The sequence below is a fragment of the Diaporthe citri genome (assembly GCF_014595645.1).
Source record: "Diaporthe citri strain NFHF-8-4 chromosome Unknown scaffold_1, whole genome shotgun sequence".
Classification (NCBI taxonomy): domain Eukaryota; kingdom Fungi; phylum Ascomycota; class Sordariomycetes; order Diaporthales; family Diaporthaceae; genus Diaporthe; species Diaporthe citri.
In genome coordinates this window covers 314880-333094 of record NW_025064846.1, presented here as the reverse complement: position 1 = coordinate 333094, position 18215 = coordinate 314880, and the positions used below count along the sequence as shown (strand labels likewise).

At 15.6% G+C, this 18215-nt stretch overlaps 1 protein-coding gene across 1 annotated transcript; it reads right to left on the bottom strand.

The window, feature by feature from the left end:
* On the bottom strand, positions 1-1321 carry INS49_000089 (uncharacterized protein; the record flags this gene model as incomplete). The annotated part of the gene is made up of 2 exons (XM_043160927.1): positions 1-1104; positions 1163-1321. 2 exons carry the CDS (start codon positions 1319-1321, stop codon positions 1-3), a joined length of 1263 nt encoding a protein of 420 aa, XP_043029433.1.
* Between the last annotated feature and the right edge of the window lie 16894 nt (positions 1322-18215).

The following is an 18215-nucleotide window of genomic DNA, read 5'->3' as shown; positions in this document are numbered from 1 at the left end:
TTAGTCATGCCACGAAATGTAAAGCATGATGCCCGCGCCCAAGGCGATCGCCGCGAACTGGCTCAGCGTCTTGACCAGCTCCTCCCGCCTGTTCTTGCCCGTCTCCAGCAGCTCCGGTATGACGGCCACGGTGCCCACATACAGGAACGTCCCCGCGGTGAAAGGCAGGAGCAGGTCGCCGTAGGTCAAACTGGTGCCCCAGATGCCGCCGTTGAGGGCGAGGGGCTCGGACGAGGCGGAGCCGCCCCCGAGCTCCTGGACGGCGATGCCGATGCAGGTGCCGAGCAGCGCGCCCACCGCCGTGATGAACTGCGCGCCCATGGCGGCCTTCTTGCTGAAGCCCGACTGCACGAGGAGCGCAAAGTCGCCGACCTCATGCGGGATCTCATGAAAAAAGACGGCCATGGTGGTGGTTGCGCCGACGGTGGGGGAGGCATAGAAGGAGGCTGACATTGCGAGTCCGTCGGTGATGTTGTGGGTAAAGTCGGCAATCATGTTCAGGATGCCGCCGAGCTTGACGCTCGGGTTAAGCTCCTTCTCGGGGGCAGCTTCCTTCTCACTCGTGGTGCCATTTGTCTTCTTCCGAGACTTCACGCCAGAGGCATCGACGCCCTCAACCGCGGTGGACTTTGCGCCGTCATTGCCGTTCCCGTGGGCATGCGAGTGACCATGGCCGTGGTCGTGGCCCCCGTCGCCCCCGGTCGCAATGCGGAGCCCCTTGTCCATGGCGACGAAAGTCATGAACCCTACCAAAATAGCGACGCCGAGCAGAAGATTCCGGTTGGGCTCGACGAGGACGAAGCGGGCCTTCTCGAGGTCGTCCTCGCCCAGAAAGATCTCGGGGAGCAAGTGGAAGAGCGTGTCGCCCATCAGGCCGCCGACAGCAAAGGCCACCATGATGGACAGAGAAGAGGGGTCGATGTTCGGAGGACATAGCGCCAGAAGAAAGTTGGGCGGGCCGGATATGTAGAGGGTGGCAAGCAGGGCATTGATGGCGGGAGAGCTGCTGGGGAAGAGGATGGAGAAGAGCCTGGCGACCTGGGAGGTCTTGCCGGAGAGGCGGGCGAGCTTCTGGGCGGTGAGGGTGTGGACGACGGGGCACTCCTGCAGAGGAGGATTATCAGTTCGCCAGCTTCACCACGTAGGGAGGAGGGTTGCACACTTGAAGTTGATCCTCGATTTCCTCGAGGCTCAAGGGCGGCCCCAGCGTGACGTCGTCCAGGGGGCCATCCTTGGCGCCTTCAGCTCGGACGAAAGCTATGGCGACACACAGGACGAGGCCCAGGGTCAGCCTGCCCCAATTGACGCGTAGTGAAGGCATTGCGGGCTCGGAAGTGCAGGCTTGTCGCGTGTAGTGGCCAGACTGGAAGAAGTAGATTTTGGGAAAGGAGGTGGGATAGGGAAGGGGTGGGGCAATATAGTAGGCAAGTCTAGTCTCACCGCCAGGCACGCGACAACCACACAGTCAGACAGTAGACGACAGCTGTCTGCATCCCTCCGCTCAAGGGAGATGACGGTCTTGGAACTTACTCAAGAGTAGTCAGCCATCCTCCATAGTAAATAAGCGGGTCAGCACCAGCGCCCGAGGTCGGGCAAAGCTTCTACGCGTATTCAGCACAGCTATTAAGGTTGGCGCCCACTTTGACCTTGTTGGACCCCTGTAATCTTGTGCAGGGCCCACAACAGCTCCCCACAAGTCCCTGTCCTTTGGGACATTGCCTGCTGCTGGATCGGATCGGGATCCCGCGTTACTCTCATATGCAATCAATCGTTCCATTTTGGCGCTAACGACCTATATTTGACACCTCACACCTTTTTTATACGTACTTTTTAATTTTACTTTAATTTATTTAAAATATATATAAAAAGAAAGCTGCTTCTTTTTTAATTTCATTTCTTTTCTTTATTATTAAATTAAGTATATAAAAGAAGAAAAATTTGCATTTAAATTAAAGTTAAAAATAACTTAAGTTAAAAAGGAATTAAAAAAGGGGTAAAATTAAAGAGTTATATTAAAATCACTGGTTTTAATAATATAAATTTAATTAAATTTATTTAAAATCACTATTACCTTAAAATTTTAAATGTTTCTTTAAAATTAAATATTAACATACCTTATATATTTAATACTTTCTGTAATGGGCTTGGGCTATTGCCCAAGCCGTAATGCATGCTCATGCTGGGCCCACACTACACCCAATCCTCTTATATAATGAGGCATATACTTAAAAGATAAATTTAAAGTTAAGCCCTTTTAAGGCTAACTTACTTTTTAAATATTATAATTTATAACTCTTTTTAAGTACCTTTTAATAAATACTTAAAGCTAATTTATAATATTAAATTGCAATTTTTAAATTATATTAAAAAGGATACTTATATTATAAAGGTAAATAACTTTATACTTAAAATATTAATCTTTTTATAAAATGCATAACTAGGAATTCCTTAACTTACTTTAATATTAAGCTATAAAAATACTTAAGAAGCATCTTAACCTTTTTAGCTATTTATAATAATGCTTATTAATATTAATAGCGATATTACTATATTTCTTTTTATAATAATACTTTATTAACTTATAAAGCTTAAAGTATATATAAATTTTCTTAACTTACCCTTAATTTAATATAAGCCGCTCTTAATTAAACTCTTATTTAATAATAATTAAGATAGCTTTTTAGCTTAAAAGATTATAATATAATATAAGTTATAAATTAATATAAATTTTATTAAGGGTTTTTAAGAATATTAAATATTTTTATAAAGTTAGCTATTTATTAAGGTATAATTATATATTATAATATTTTATAAATAAGGTAAGCCTTAAAATAGTTTTAATATAAATAAGTTTTTTAAATATTTAAAGTATTATTATAAAAATTTATATTAATAGGTAGCTATTTTAATTAAGCTTAAAATATTTTAAATATAAAATTATAATAACTTTACTTAATTTTATATTTACTTTATATAATTAATAATATAAGTTAAGGGCCTTAAGTAATTAAATAAAGTAAAGTTAAATTATTTTTATAATTAACTTTTTTTATAGCTTTATAATAAAGTTATTAAGGTATTAATCTTATATATAAATTATAATAAGGTAGTAAATATATATTATTAAATTGCTTATAAGTTAAAGGTATAAAACTTTAAGCATTAATAATATATAGGCTTAATTTTATGCCTTTTAAAGCTCTTAACTTAAGGATAATAAGTAATGAATTAAGATATAATAATAATAAATATAATTATAATAAGTATAATAAAGGGTTAAAGCGCTAGGAATAAAGGGCTATAAGGGCATTAAGATGCCTTTTTTTCTTAATTAGCTAGCGGCTAAGCTAAGGCGCTTTAAATTTTTAAATTTAAAAGAAAGGCTTAGCAAAGGTGCAAGGCATACTTATATTGCAGTTAATAGGAATACTTTATAGTAAATTATAAACTCTTTTTTATAGCTATATTAACTTAAATTTAGGTTATAAAGCTAGCTATACCTTATAAAAAGGACTTTATTAGCTTTAAAGGAAAAGATTAGCTTTTAAGTAAAATTTTACTTAAAAATATAAGCTTTCTTTATAAGCTTAATTTATATAAAAATAATATTAATAAGTATAAAATAAATTAAATAAGCTTTTTTTTTAATTTTTATTATTATAAATTATAAGTATATTATTATTACTTAAGTAAATAATAAGTATAATTATTATATTATTATAAGTAAGTAATAAGTATAAAAGATAAAATTAAAGTTAATAGCTTTGCTTATCTTAAAAGATTTAAAGATAATTATTAATCTTTTATAAAGTTAATATATTATATATATAATATGGCTTTCTTTAAATATTAATATATAATAAGTCTTTATTTTAACTTATATAGTTTTAAGTATAGCTTAACCCTTTTTACTAAGCTTATTTTAATTATGTTATTATAATATTTTGCTAAACTTAATTTATGATTATATAATAATTAATGCGGCCTAAGGGATAGTTATAAAGAAGGAAAGTTAATAAAATATAAGTAGTTTAGCTTAATTAATTTTTAAAGTAATTATAAGGGTATAAATAAATTACTTATTTTATAATAAAATAATAAATATTATTTTAATAAAAATAAGCTTAAATAAGATTATATAAATTTTTTAAGCTATAGCTTCTTAAGAAAAAAATAATAATAATATAAAGTAATGCAAGGTTAAGCCTTTATTAAAGAAAGTATAAAACTTTATTAGCTTTTTTAATAAAGAATAAGCTTTTACCTTTTTATTATATTAAGATTAATTTAATTATTATATTTATTTATTATTAATAAAGAATAAATTTATATTAATATTGCTATAAAGCTTATTATATAATATACCTTAAAATTAGTTATTTAAGTTATAAAAATAAGTTATAAAACTTTATAATAAAGATTAAATAAGGGCTAGCTTCTTGCTTATAATAACGTTAATCCTTTTAATACATAAGGTAAATAAAGAGTAGCGGTTTTATATAAATTATTATGCCTTAAATAAAATAACCTAATAAAACCATTACCCCCTCCCTTTTATTAAGGAGATATTACGCTCTTTTTTTAACGTTTAATGGTTTATAAAGCTAGATATTTATGCAGCCTTTTATTAAATATAAATAATAAAAAGGTAGAAATACTTAATGGCATTTTAAACTTAATTTAAATTATTTAAATAATTAATTTACCCTTTTAATTTATTTAATGCGCTTATTATATTTTAATAATATATTAATTTAATCTTAATTAATATTTTAAAAGATTATATAATAATATACTTAAATAATATATTAATATTTTCCTTAAGCTTAAAAAGAAATTATATAAGGAAAGTATAAAAGGTTTTATATTGCTTATAAAATATTAAATTAAACTTAAATTAAAATAAGTATAAGTTTATAATAAAAAAGGTAAAGTATTTAAGCTTTATTATTATAATTAAAATAAGCATTTAAGTAAACTTAAAAAAGGTTAAGGTAATTTAAAAATAAAAGGCATTATAAATAGTTTATAATGTTTAAAGCTTTATAAAGTTTGCAAACTTTTATTATAACTTTATTAAGAACTTTTTTAAGGTTATTAACTCTTTCTTTTATTTTATTATTAAAAGGACTTTTTTTTAATAAGAAAGTAAAAAGGATATAGCCTTTTGCTACTTTAAGGTAATATTTATAAAGATATTAATTTTAGCTAAATAAAATTTAAACCTAAACATAATAATAAAGGTAAATTGCTTAAAGATAGCTCTTAATATATGCTTATTAATTTAAAAAAAGAGGCCCTTTATTTAATTACTTATTACTTTATAAAGCTTTTTTTAATATAATGAAATTATATTATTTATAATAAGGAGCTATTAATAATAATTAAGGCCTTAAAAGTATAATTACTTATGCTTTAAAATATATTCCGCTTATTTATAATATTTATAAATTATAAGGGCCTTAAATATTTTATTAGCTTTTAACTTTTTTTAAAGAGATAAGCTTAATAAATTAAAACTTTATTCCTTTTTTGCTATAATCTTTAATATTGCCTAAAAATATAAATATAGTATTTTAATGCATTATTATAATGAAAATAAAATGAAATAACTTTAAAGAAGAATTGCATAATTAAAATACTTTAATTAATTTTAATAGTAATTTTTAATGCTTATATTATTATATTTATAAGGTTATAGCTATTTAATAAATTAATATTAGCTATACTTTAAAATAAGGAAGTTTAATAAGATTTATAATATAAAATTTGCTATAAAGCGGTTATATTTAGTTAATAATAATTCCTTAAGAAGGCTAAAATAATAATTTAAATTATTAATTATACTTTTAATATATATAGCATGCTTTAATTTTAAGGCTAGCTATAACTTTTAAATTAAGAATTGCTTATTATATTAATGCTATAATAAGCTTATAACTTTCTTATAATAAGGTATTTAAAATAAGAAGGAATTTTTTAAATTCTTTTATATAACTTTTATAAAAATAATATATTATAAGCTATTTAATGTTTTATTTAAAATTATAATATATATTATTAGATTTAGCTTAGTTAATAATTATAGTAAGGCTTATTTTACCTTATCTTTCTTTTAAATTGCTATTAATTTTAAATATTTATTAACTTTATAATAAACTTACTAGCTTATAAGGGCAGCTTATATTATTTAATAATTATTATAAATTGCCTTTTAAAATAGGTTTTTTTAAAAGCAATGCACTTTATAATTATAAAAAACTATATATAATGCTTTATTACTTTATAATAACGTTATTATAAATTCTTTATATTTATTATTAATAATTAAGGCTTTAATTAAATAAGGGCATTTTAAGCTTTTTTATATATTTAAGTAGGCATGAAATGCCTTTTATTTATAGCATATTACTTTAAGATAAATAATAGCATAAAATAAATAAATTAAAAAATATAAAAATACTTATATAATATTATTACCTTTTTGCAAGATAACTAGTGTTGGCGGGTGCAGGGAAATATGTAAGAAATGATACCGCGCTAAATTCCGGCTAGCTATAAAAAGCTAGCTTTTACGCTTATTTTAAATATTCTTAAAAAAATCAACTCTTTTTTTTTTATATATTTAGTATTTTAATTAAGCTTTTCTTATTTTTAAGAATTTTTAAAATACTTGCCTTTTCCCTTCTTTAGCTCCCTTTTATTCTTATCTTCTCTTTTTATTACGTTAAAGCTCCTTCTTAAGTTATTCTTAAAAGGGTTTAGCAAAACCTATTCCTTATTTATTTAAATAGCTTGCTTTTATTAATAATTTAGCTTAAGCATAATTTTAATTTTATATATCTTTAATTAATAATAAGAAAAACATAAAGTTAACTATAAGTTAATTATTTATTAATTTTATTTCTTTTCTTATTTTTATATTAAATATTGCTAAATTATTTTATATATTAACTTAAAGCTTTAATTAAAACTTATATTTATTTTTAATTTATTATAAAAAAGATTTAAGTATAATTAAACTTATAATAATATTATAAATATTTTAAGGCTATTTTTTAATTTTAAAATACCTCTTATGCTTTTAATATTTAAATAAAATATTACCTTAATCTTATATTAATATATTATTAAGCTTTAAACTTATTTTAAATTTTTTATTAAAGATTATGCTTAAATATAATAATAATATAAACTTAAGACTAAAATAATAAATTTAAACTTTATAAATATTACTTAATATTAATTAAAAATACTTTAAACTTTTAATTAATATTTATTATTATTATTATAATTTTAAGTTTAAAATTAAAAAGGTTATAATATAAAATTAAGGCGTTTACTTTATTTACTTATAAGTTTAATAAGTAATATTATATTATATATTTTTATATTAATTAAATTATATAAAAGGCTTAAACTTAAAATATAACTTTATTTAAGCTTTAATTAAACTTAAATTTAAATTACTAAAAATTTAATATAATATTAATAAGTAAGGCGTTAAATATAAATTTAAAAGGCTTTCTTTATTATAACCTTATAATTCTTATTTCTTAATAAAATATTCTTTTATTAAATTTATTTTATTTATTATATTTATTAATACCTTTATTTTTTAAATTTTAATTTAAATATTTTATAATAATATTAAAAATAAATTCTTTAAAAGCAATTATTTTAATTAAAGATATTATTACTTTTAAGTTTTTTTATTTTATTATTATTTTAATAAAAATTATTATAATATATATATTATACTTTTAAGCTTAAAGCCCTTTTAAATTTATTTTTATTTTAAAAATACCTTTAAACTTTAAAAACTATTTATTTTTTTTATTTAAAGCTAAAAAAGGAATCTTAAGAAATTTATTAAAGAAAAGGAAAAATTTAATCTTACTTATTATTAATTAAAATATTAACCTTGCTTTAATTAAACCTTATAATTTATTATTAATAATAAGTTAAGAATTTAAATTAATATTTTAAAAATCTTACTTTTTATTAATATAATAATTTTATTATAAGTAGCTTTATTTATAATTTATAATTTAAATACTTTAAAATTTAATAAAATTAATATTATTAAGGTTTTAAATAGCCTTAAAATTATTGCTTATTAATTTTCTTACTTAAATAATTAAATCTTAAAATTACTTAAGTAATGTTATATTATTTTAAACTTAATAAAAATAATTAAAAGCATTATTATTAAATAATTTATTTAAAAAAATTAAAAAAAAGCTTTTTATTTTTTATAAATTTAATAATTAAATTTATAATATAAATTTAATTAAATTTATAATATAAATTTAATTATAATTATTAAAAATATAAAATGGAAAAATTATAAAATATAATTAAAAACTTAATAATATAAATAATATCTTTTTTATTATAATTTAATTTTTTTATAAAATGTTTTTATTATATTTAAAAAAATAGCTAATAAGAAAAGAGATTACTTATAAGTTAATAAGAAATATTCTTTAATTAAACTTTAAGTATGCTTTATTAAAAGTTATTAACTAAAAACTTAAGTATTTTAAGTAAGATAAGTATTTATTTATATAAAATAATTTTAATTAAAGTTTACTTAAATTAAAAAGGCTAAATTTCCTTTAAAAAAGCTAAAATAATTTTAATTTTTTAAATTATCTTTAAAATAAAAACTTATAAGCTTAATAATCTTTATTTAAATTTAATTATATTAATATTATTAAAAAATATAATTAGGATTTATAAAATATAAATAAACTTATTAAAAGGTTTATAAAGTTAAAACTTAATTTAATTAAGTTTAAAGATAAATTTAAGTTATTTTAATAAAATATTAAAACTTTTTTTTATAATAAATAATAAAGTAATTTTAAAATAATTAAGCTAAGAATTATAAATTTAATTTAGCAGCCTTTAATAAAACTTAATTAAAATAACTTTAATAATAATAAGGCATAAGGTATAATTTTAATGCTTTTCTTTAAAAAAAATAAGTTATTTAAAGTTTATTATAACTATACTTTTTAAGATTATAATATATATTAATATAATAAACTTAAGTAGCTTTTCTTAAATAGCTTATTAATAACTTTTAAATTAAAGAAATTATTAATATTCCTTAGCTTACTTAAAAATGCTTAAGCTAGCCTTTTAAAATATTTAAACCTTATTTATATTTAATTATATTATAATTAAAGTAATTATAATTTAAAAAGATATATTTATAATTAATTAAAATTCTTATTTAAAAAGAAAAGGTTTAATTTACTTTATATAATTAAATATTATAAGCTTATTAAAATAAATTCTTTATTTAAAGAAAAGACTTTATTAAAAGCCTTAAAAGTAATTTAAAAGCTTAATAATTAAAAAAAAGTTAGCTTAATTTTAATACTTATAAATCTTATAAATTATATAATTTATATTAAAAAAAAGCTTATAATCTTAAATAATAATAAGCTTTCTTAAATAAATATTATTATAATTAAAAAAAGTATATAATTAAAAATATTAAAAATTAAAATAAAGTTATAAGAATTATAAAGGCTAATTAAGCTTAATTTAAAAACTTTAAAAAGATAAATAATAATTAATTTTAAATTATTAATAATAAATTGTAATTAAAAAATAAAAAAAAGGTAATGAAAAGGAAAAACTTATTTATTAATTAAAATTAAATCCTAAAGAAAAATGCTAAGTTTCTTATAATAAAAGTAAGCTTAATAAATATAATAAATTTAAAACTAAAGAAATATATTTAATAATCCTTATTATTTAAGGAAAAAGTAATTTAAATAATTTTAATTATAATTATTAAAATAAATGCTATAAATATTTTAATGCTTAATAATATTAATTTAACCTTAATTAAATATTTATTAATAATATAATTTAAGATATATACTTTATTAAAAGTACTTTTTAAGCTAATATATTATAAGAATTATATTAAAAACTTATTTCTTAAAGTTAATATAATTATGCTTTTAAGAAATAATATTAAGGTTAATACTTTAATTAATTTATTATAAATTATTTAATATTAAGTTAATTTTATTACTATATTTATTATAAATATAATTAATTAAAGATATTTTAATTTAACTTACTTAATAATTTATATAAAAATAAATAATTACTTTCCTTAACTTGCTTTTTTAAATATTAAAGTTAAAATAAATTTTTTACCCTTATTATATTATAAATATAATAAACTTTTATATGTTATATTTAATAATATAAACTTAATAATATATAATAAAAATTCTTTATTTTTAATTAAAGTTATAAAAAAGTAAGTTTATATTAACTTAAATAAAATTAAAGCTATATTCTTTATTATTAATAATAAGGCCTTTAATACCTTATATTATATCTTTTTAAAAATGCTCTTTTTCTTAAATATAAATTTAATATTTAAATAATTAAAAAAATATTTTTATACATATTTTAAATTATTAAATATATAAAAAAATAATAAAATACTTAATTAAATAAAAAAAATATAATAATAAAGATAATTTATAAAAACTTATTTAAAATTTAATAAATTATTAAAAAGTACTTTAAATATATTATTAAGAAAAATTAATTAATTTTTATTTATATTAATAATAATTAATTTTTAATTAATTATATTAAAAAAATTTAAAAATTAAAACTTTAATATAATAAAGCTTTTAATTTTATAAATAAAATATTATAACTTTAACTTTTAATATTTTTATTTATTTAACTTATTAAAAGATTTTAAATTAATATTAATTATTTTTATATTTTATTTAATTAATAATTAATATTAAATATATAAATACTTTAAATAAAATAAAAATTTAATAATTTTAATATAAACTTAATTTAAAATCTTAAAAATATAATAATATATATTTTTTAACTTATTTTTTACTTTATATTTCTTAACTTAAAGCTTTTTATTTTTTATTATAATATAAAAAACTATATTATATATTAATAAAATTTATAAAAGAAATTAAAAAATACTTATAAATAAAAATTAATATTTTATAATTATTATATAAATAACTTTAATAAATATATTAAAAGTAATGCTTTATGCTATTTATTATTTTATATAATAATTTTTTAAAAGTATAAAAGATATATAATATAACTTTAAAATTAAATTGCTTAATAAAAGTAAATAATTAAAGGTATTAATTTTATTTCTTAAAATAAAACTTTTTTATATAAGAAGATATAATTAGTAAATATAAAAAAAAATTATATAATAAAAAAATATTAAGTAAAATTTAATAAGGAAATGGAAAAGAAGAAGAGAAATATATTAATAAGATTTTTTAAGATAAAAAGTAAAGAAAAAGGGGAATAATGTTATAAATATAATAAGAATAATATTAAGGGAATATTATTAATTCCCTAAAGGCATAAATAAACCTTATAAATTAATAAGATAAGCTTATAAAAGAAGGTATAACTTAAAGAATTATATAACTTAAATTACTTAATAATTAAGGTTATTAAATTATTTAAAGTAAGCTAAATAAGTTAAGTAAGTAATAAGCTAAGTAAATTAAATAAGTAAGTTTTATTAATAAGTTAAAGAAATAAATTATATAAAATTATACTTATTATTAATAAATAACATTAACTTAAGATAACTTTTTAATAATTAATTTAAGTATTTACTTTAAATAATTATAAGGCTTTTAATTTATTATTATTATATATTATTTAAAATATTACTACCTTAAATATTCCTTAAATATAAACTTATTTATTAAGTTTATTAGCTAAGAATTAATTATAATTATTATAATTAATGCTTTTAATTATTTACTTTTATTAAATAGTTTAATTTTAAAGTTATATTATATATTTTTTATATTTTTAAAAAGTTATTATATAAAATAATAAATAATATAAAGTATTATTTTTAATATATTTATTAAGGTTATTTATATAATAATTATAAAGTATTAATTTTTATTTATAAATATTTTTTAATTCTTTTTATAAATTTTATTAATATATAATATAATTTTTTATATTATAATAAAAAATAAAAAGCTTTAAGTTAAGAAATATAAAATAAAGAATAAGTTAAAAAATATATATTATTATATTTTTAAGATTTTAAATTAAGTTTATATTAAAATTATTAAGTTTTTATTTTATTTAAAGTATTTATATATTTAATATTAATTATTAACTAAGTAAAATATAAAAATAATTAATATTAATTTAAAATTTCTTAATAAATTAAATAAAAAAAAATATTAAAAATTAAAGTTATAGCATTTTACTTATAAAATTAAAAGCTTTATTATATTAAAATCTTAAATTTTAAATTCTTTTAATATAATTAATTAAAAGTTAATTATTATTAATATAAATAAAAATTAATTAATTTTTCTTAATAATATATTTAAATTATTTTTTAATAATTTATTAAATTTTAAATAAGTTTTTATAAATTATTTTTATTATTATATTCTTTTTATTTAATTAAATATTTTATTATTTTTTTATATATTTAATAATTTAAAATATATTTTATTTTATATTTTAATTTATAATTATTAAGCTTAATATTAATAATTAATATTATATTAATTAATATAAGTTTTAATATAAAAATATAAAAAATTAAGTAAATTTTTATTTCTTTTAATAATATAAATTTATAATTTATTTTTAATATTTTTTTTTAACTTTAAATAATTTAATCTTTTTAAAATTAAATTTATTATTAAATTACTTAATTTTAATTTATTTTTTATAAAATAAATAAATTATATTTTTTTTTTAAAAAATTAATTTTTTTAATTTTTATTAATTTATTTATTTTATTATATATTTTTAAATAAACTTTAAATTTATTATAATTTTCTTATAAATATTTTTAATTTATTTTATATAATTAATAACTTATAATATTTTTATATTAAAAATTAAATATTAATAAATATTTAAATTAAATTTATAATTAATATAAAAAATAAAATATTAATAATATATATATTTATATTATTATATATAAATTATATTAATAATAAGAATAATACTTAATTATTTTATTAATAATTAATATAATAATATATATATTATTTTAATATTTAATTAAGTTATTTTATTTATTTATTTATTTATAAATATATTATTATTAAAAATTTATATTTAATGTTTAATTATTTTATTAAAAAAAATTAAAAGTTTAATATAAATAATTTATTTTAATTTAATATAATTTTATTTAATAATTTATATTAATTAATAATTATTTTAAGAAATATATAAATAAATGTTTTTATTATATTAAATTTCTTATAAAGTATAAAATATATATATTTTATAAATTTATTTATTATAATTAAAATATTATTATAATTAATTTTTATTATTAATTTCTTAAATAAAAAAAGCTTAATAATAAAATTTAAATTAATTAATTTTTATAGCTTATTTAATATTAATAATAATTATAATAATTTATATAATTTATATTTTATAAGTTTACTTTAATTATAAAAATTATATTTATTAATAACTTAAATAACTTTTTATTTTATATTAAAAAAGTTTTAATATTATTTTAATTTTAAATATATAATTTAAATATTTTAATAGCTATATATTAATACTTTATAAAATTTTTTAATAACTTTTTTTTAAAAAATTATTAAAAAGTAATATTTTTTTTTATAAAATAAGATTTTATTAATATTTTAAAATTACTTTGTTTTATTATTTAAAATATTTTTATAACTTTATTTAACTTAATTAAGTTAATTTATAATAAATTATATTTAATAAGCTATTATAATTTATTATTTTAATAAATTATTTTTTAATTAATTTATAATAAATTACTTTTTTAAGCATTTTATATTTAAGCTTTTATTTAAGTTTTTATAAAATATTATATAAGTTTTAAATAAAATCTTTTATTAATAATTTAATTATTTATTAAAAATATTTATTTTTTTATTTTTAAATTTCTTTTAATATATAATTTTAATATTAAATTATAAAAAATATTTTAATTATTTAATTTATTATTTATTAAGCTTTTTAATAATTATAAAATATATTAAGTTTTTATAATTTATAAATACTTATACTTAATATTTTATTTTAATTAAATAATATTTTTATTTTTTAAATATTTTAATAATTATTATAAATTCTTTATTATATATTAAGTAATTAAGTTTAAATTTATTAAGTTTTTATAAAAAGAATATAATAAAATAAAATTATTTTTATTTATTATATTATTTTAATTTTCTTTTAATAATAAAGTTTAAAATATTAATACTTATTTTATAAATTTTTTTAAGGTTTATTTTTTTATAAATATAAGTTTTAAAAAAACTTATTTTTTAATTTTATTAAATATATTTTAATTTTTTTTTTATTTAAAAAATTAATCTTTTTAATAAATAAAATTAATTAATAATATAAATAATTCTTTATAATTCTTAATATATTATTAATAAAAATTAATATAATTTTAAAAACTTTTAATTTTCTTAATATTAATTAAAGTTAATTAATTTTTAATTATTATAATTTTAAAGGCTTATATTTTAATTTTTTTAATTAAATTATATATTTAAGAAAGTTAACTTTTTATATATAAAAATAACTTTTTTTTAATTTTATTAAAAGTTTAATATTTTAAAAAATTTAAAAAACTTAATATATATATTATTTATATTATTTAAATAAATTATTATAAAGTAATTAAGATATTTTTATAAAATATTATTAATTATTATTTAAAAAAAATAAGTATATTAATAAAGTTAAAAGGTATAATTAAGTATTTAAAGTAATTATACCTTATTTTAAAAATAATTCTTTATTTTTTTTTATATTTTATTTTAATAAAATTATAAATATTCTTAAGAATTAATATTATAAATTATTATACTTTTTAAAGTTTATTATATAATTTCTTAATAAGTAAAAAAAAATATTAATTTTTAATTATAATTTTATTAAGTTATTAATAATTTATATAAAGGTATAATTTTTTATTCTTTCTTAATATAAAGAAAATAAAGTAATTTATAAATAAAATAAATAATTAAATATATTTTTTCTTTAAATTATTATTAAGGTATTTATATAGCGTTTTAAGCTATTCTTTATTAAAATTATAAATTTTATAAAACTTAAAATAATTTCCTTTTTTTAAGGGTATTTTATAATTTAATTAATTATATTTAAGTAATTTAATATTAAATATTGCTTAAAATAGCTTTAAATATTTTTAATATTTTTTTAAAATTTATTTTAAATTATTTATTTTCTTTTATTATTATATAAAATAAATAAACTTTTTAAATAATAATTATATTATTTTATAATATATTAAATATTATTATTTCTTTATTTATTTTAAAGTTTTTTTTAAAAATATAATTATAATTTTTAAAATTTTTAATAAGTAATATATTTATTTAAATATTATTTAAATTTCTTATATTTATTATTATATTATTTAAGTTAGCTATTTTATTCTTTTTTTAATTTATAATAAATTAAGGTATTGCTATTATTTATTTAACTTATTTAAAGGATTAATTATTTTTATTTTAATAATTAAGTTCTTTTCTTATTTTTTAAAAGGTTTATTATATAAATTTATATAAGAATTAATATTATAATTATCCTTAAGAATTAAATTTATTTCCTTATTTTTAACTTTTTTATTTATTAATTAATTTTAATAAATTTAATTAATATTTTAATTAATTTAAAAATTACTTTTCCTAAGCTATAAAATCCTTAATATAATTTTATATTTTATTATATTTATAATATTAAATTAAATTATCTTTTTATAATTATTAAAGATAATTAATAAATAATTAATTTTTATATTAATAATTTTATTTTTATAAAGTACTTTTTATTTATTAATAATATTAAATATATAAGGTTTTATTTTTTATTATTATAATATTTTATATTAATTTATTATTATAAGTAATATAAAGTTTCCTTATGCTTTATTATTTAAGAGTATTATAAAGGATTATTATTTAATTTATAATATAACTTTTATATATTTATATTTTTTAATATTTATTATATAAAGAAACCGTTTTATATTAATTATAGCTAATTAAGGCTTTTTTAAATTTAATCTTAATTATTTTTTATTTTTTATTTTTTTATTAAGATTTTCTTAATTTATTAAATAGCTCTTTATATAAGTTTTTTTATTACTTTTAATACTTATATTATAATTATAAAATCTTTTAATATTATATTTTTTTTATTAAGTAATAAAATTATATTAAGTTAGCAAAATTAATATTAATTTTAAAGTTTTAATTTAAAGTATATTTAATAATTAATTTATAAATAATGCCTTTATAATTTAAAGTTTTATAAATAATATAAAAAATAATTTATTTAAAGTTTAAAAATAATATATTCTTAATTAAAAAAGTATTATTAAATGCTTTAATATTATAATTCTTTTTATTTATAAAGCTTTATTATTTTTATTATACTTAATTATTTAAGAAAGAAATCCTTCTTAATTTTATTTATATAATGCATTTTATACTTATTAAAGATATATAAAGCTTATAAGATTTCCTTATAATTTAAATATTAATAATATATTTAAAAGTTATTATTAAGAAAATGCATTAATAATAACATAAAAAGTTCTTTATAAATTATTAATATTATTATATTCTTATTTTATCTTAAGATTATAATTTAAATAATATTAATATTAAGTATTATAAGAAGTATTTTATTTACTTATTTATAAGAATTTTAATTTTTTAAATTTAAAAGTATTATTTAATTAATATTAATTATAATTATAAATAACTTTTATTTTATTATTATAAAAATCTTTTAACCCTTAAATATCTTAAAAAATTATTTTAATACTTTTTTATTTAAAAAATATATATTCTAATTATTATTATAATATATTATTTAACTTATAAATATATATTTTTTTATAAATTTCTTAATAGCTAAGCTAATTTATTATTACTTTAATATTAATTTTTAATTATTCTTTTTTTTATTTTAATAATTTTATATAAAGTATTCTTTCTTATTATAATTATAATATTTAATATTTTTTTTAAGCTTTTTTTAAATAATATTAAGTTTTATTAAGCTTAAATATTATTTATTAATTATTATTTATAATTAATATTATTTTTTAAAGTTTAGCTTATTTTATTAATAAAAAAAGTATATTAAGTTTTATCCCTTTTTTTTAAGTTTATACTTATAAATTTAATTATTAATTTAAATAATTAATTTTATATATTAAATAAAACTATTTAATTAATTTAATTTAAATAATTTATTTTTTATTTTATCTTTTAATTTATTATAAAATATAAAAATCTTTATAATATTAATATAATTAACTTTAATATAAATTTAATAAAACTTTATAATATAAATAATAATAAATTCCTTTTAATATAGTTTTATAAGCTTTTTTTTACTTATTATTCCTTATTTAAGTTTTAAAAAAATAATTTAAAAATAAGCTTATAATTCTTAAAATTATTAAAAATATCTTAAGTTTTTTATTTATATTATTTAAACTTATCTTTTTTAAGAAAGTTTATAAAATAAAATTTAAATTATATTAAGGCTTATTTTTTTTTAAAAAAAAGCTATATATATAATTTATTCTTTATTAAATTAATTATTAAAATTATAAAAGCATTAATAAGCTTTAACTTAAGTAAAGTAAGCTTATAATTATTTTAAGAAATTATTATAAGGAGTTAAGTTAGCAAGCTTAATAAATTTTTTAAGTTTAATTAAAATATTAATAATATTAATAGTATTTTAAAATATTTTAACTTTAATCTTAAGTTTTTTTATTTTATTATTTTAATTAACTTATTTTTAAATATAAATATAAAGTTTCTTAATTTCCTTAATTATTTTAAGGTATTAAGCTTATAAAAGTTTAAAGTTATTATTATTTAACTCTTATTAAAGATTTTTTTAAATATAATTAAAAGATATATTAAAGTAAAAATAATAATTATATAAATTATTACTTAAGGTTTATATAAAATATTTAAATAAAAGTAGTTAAAATATAATAATTATAATTAATTCTTAGCTAATACATTTAATAAATAAGTTTATATTTAAGGAATATTTAAAGTAATAATATTTTAAGTAATATATAATAATAATGAATTAAAAGCCTTATAGTT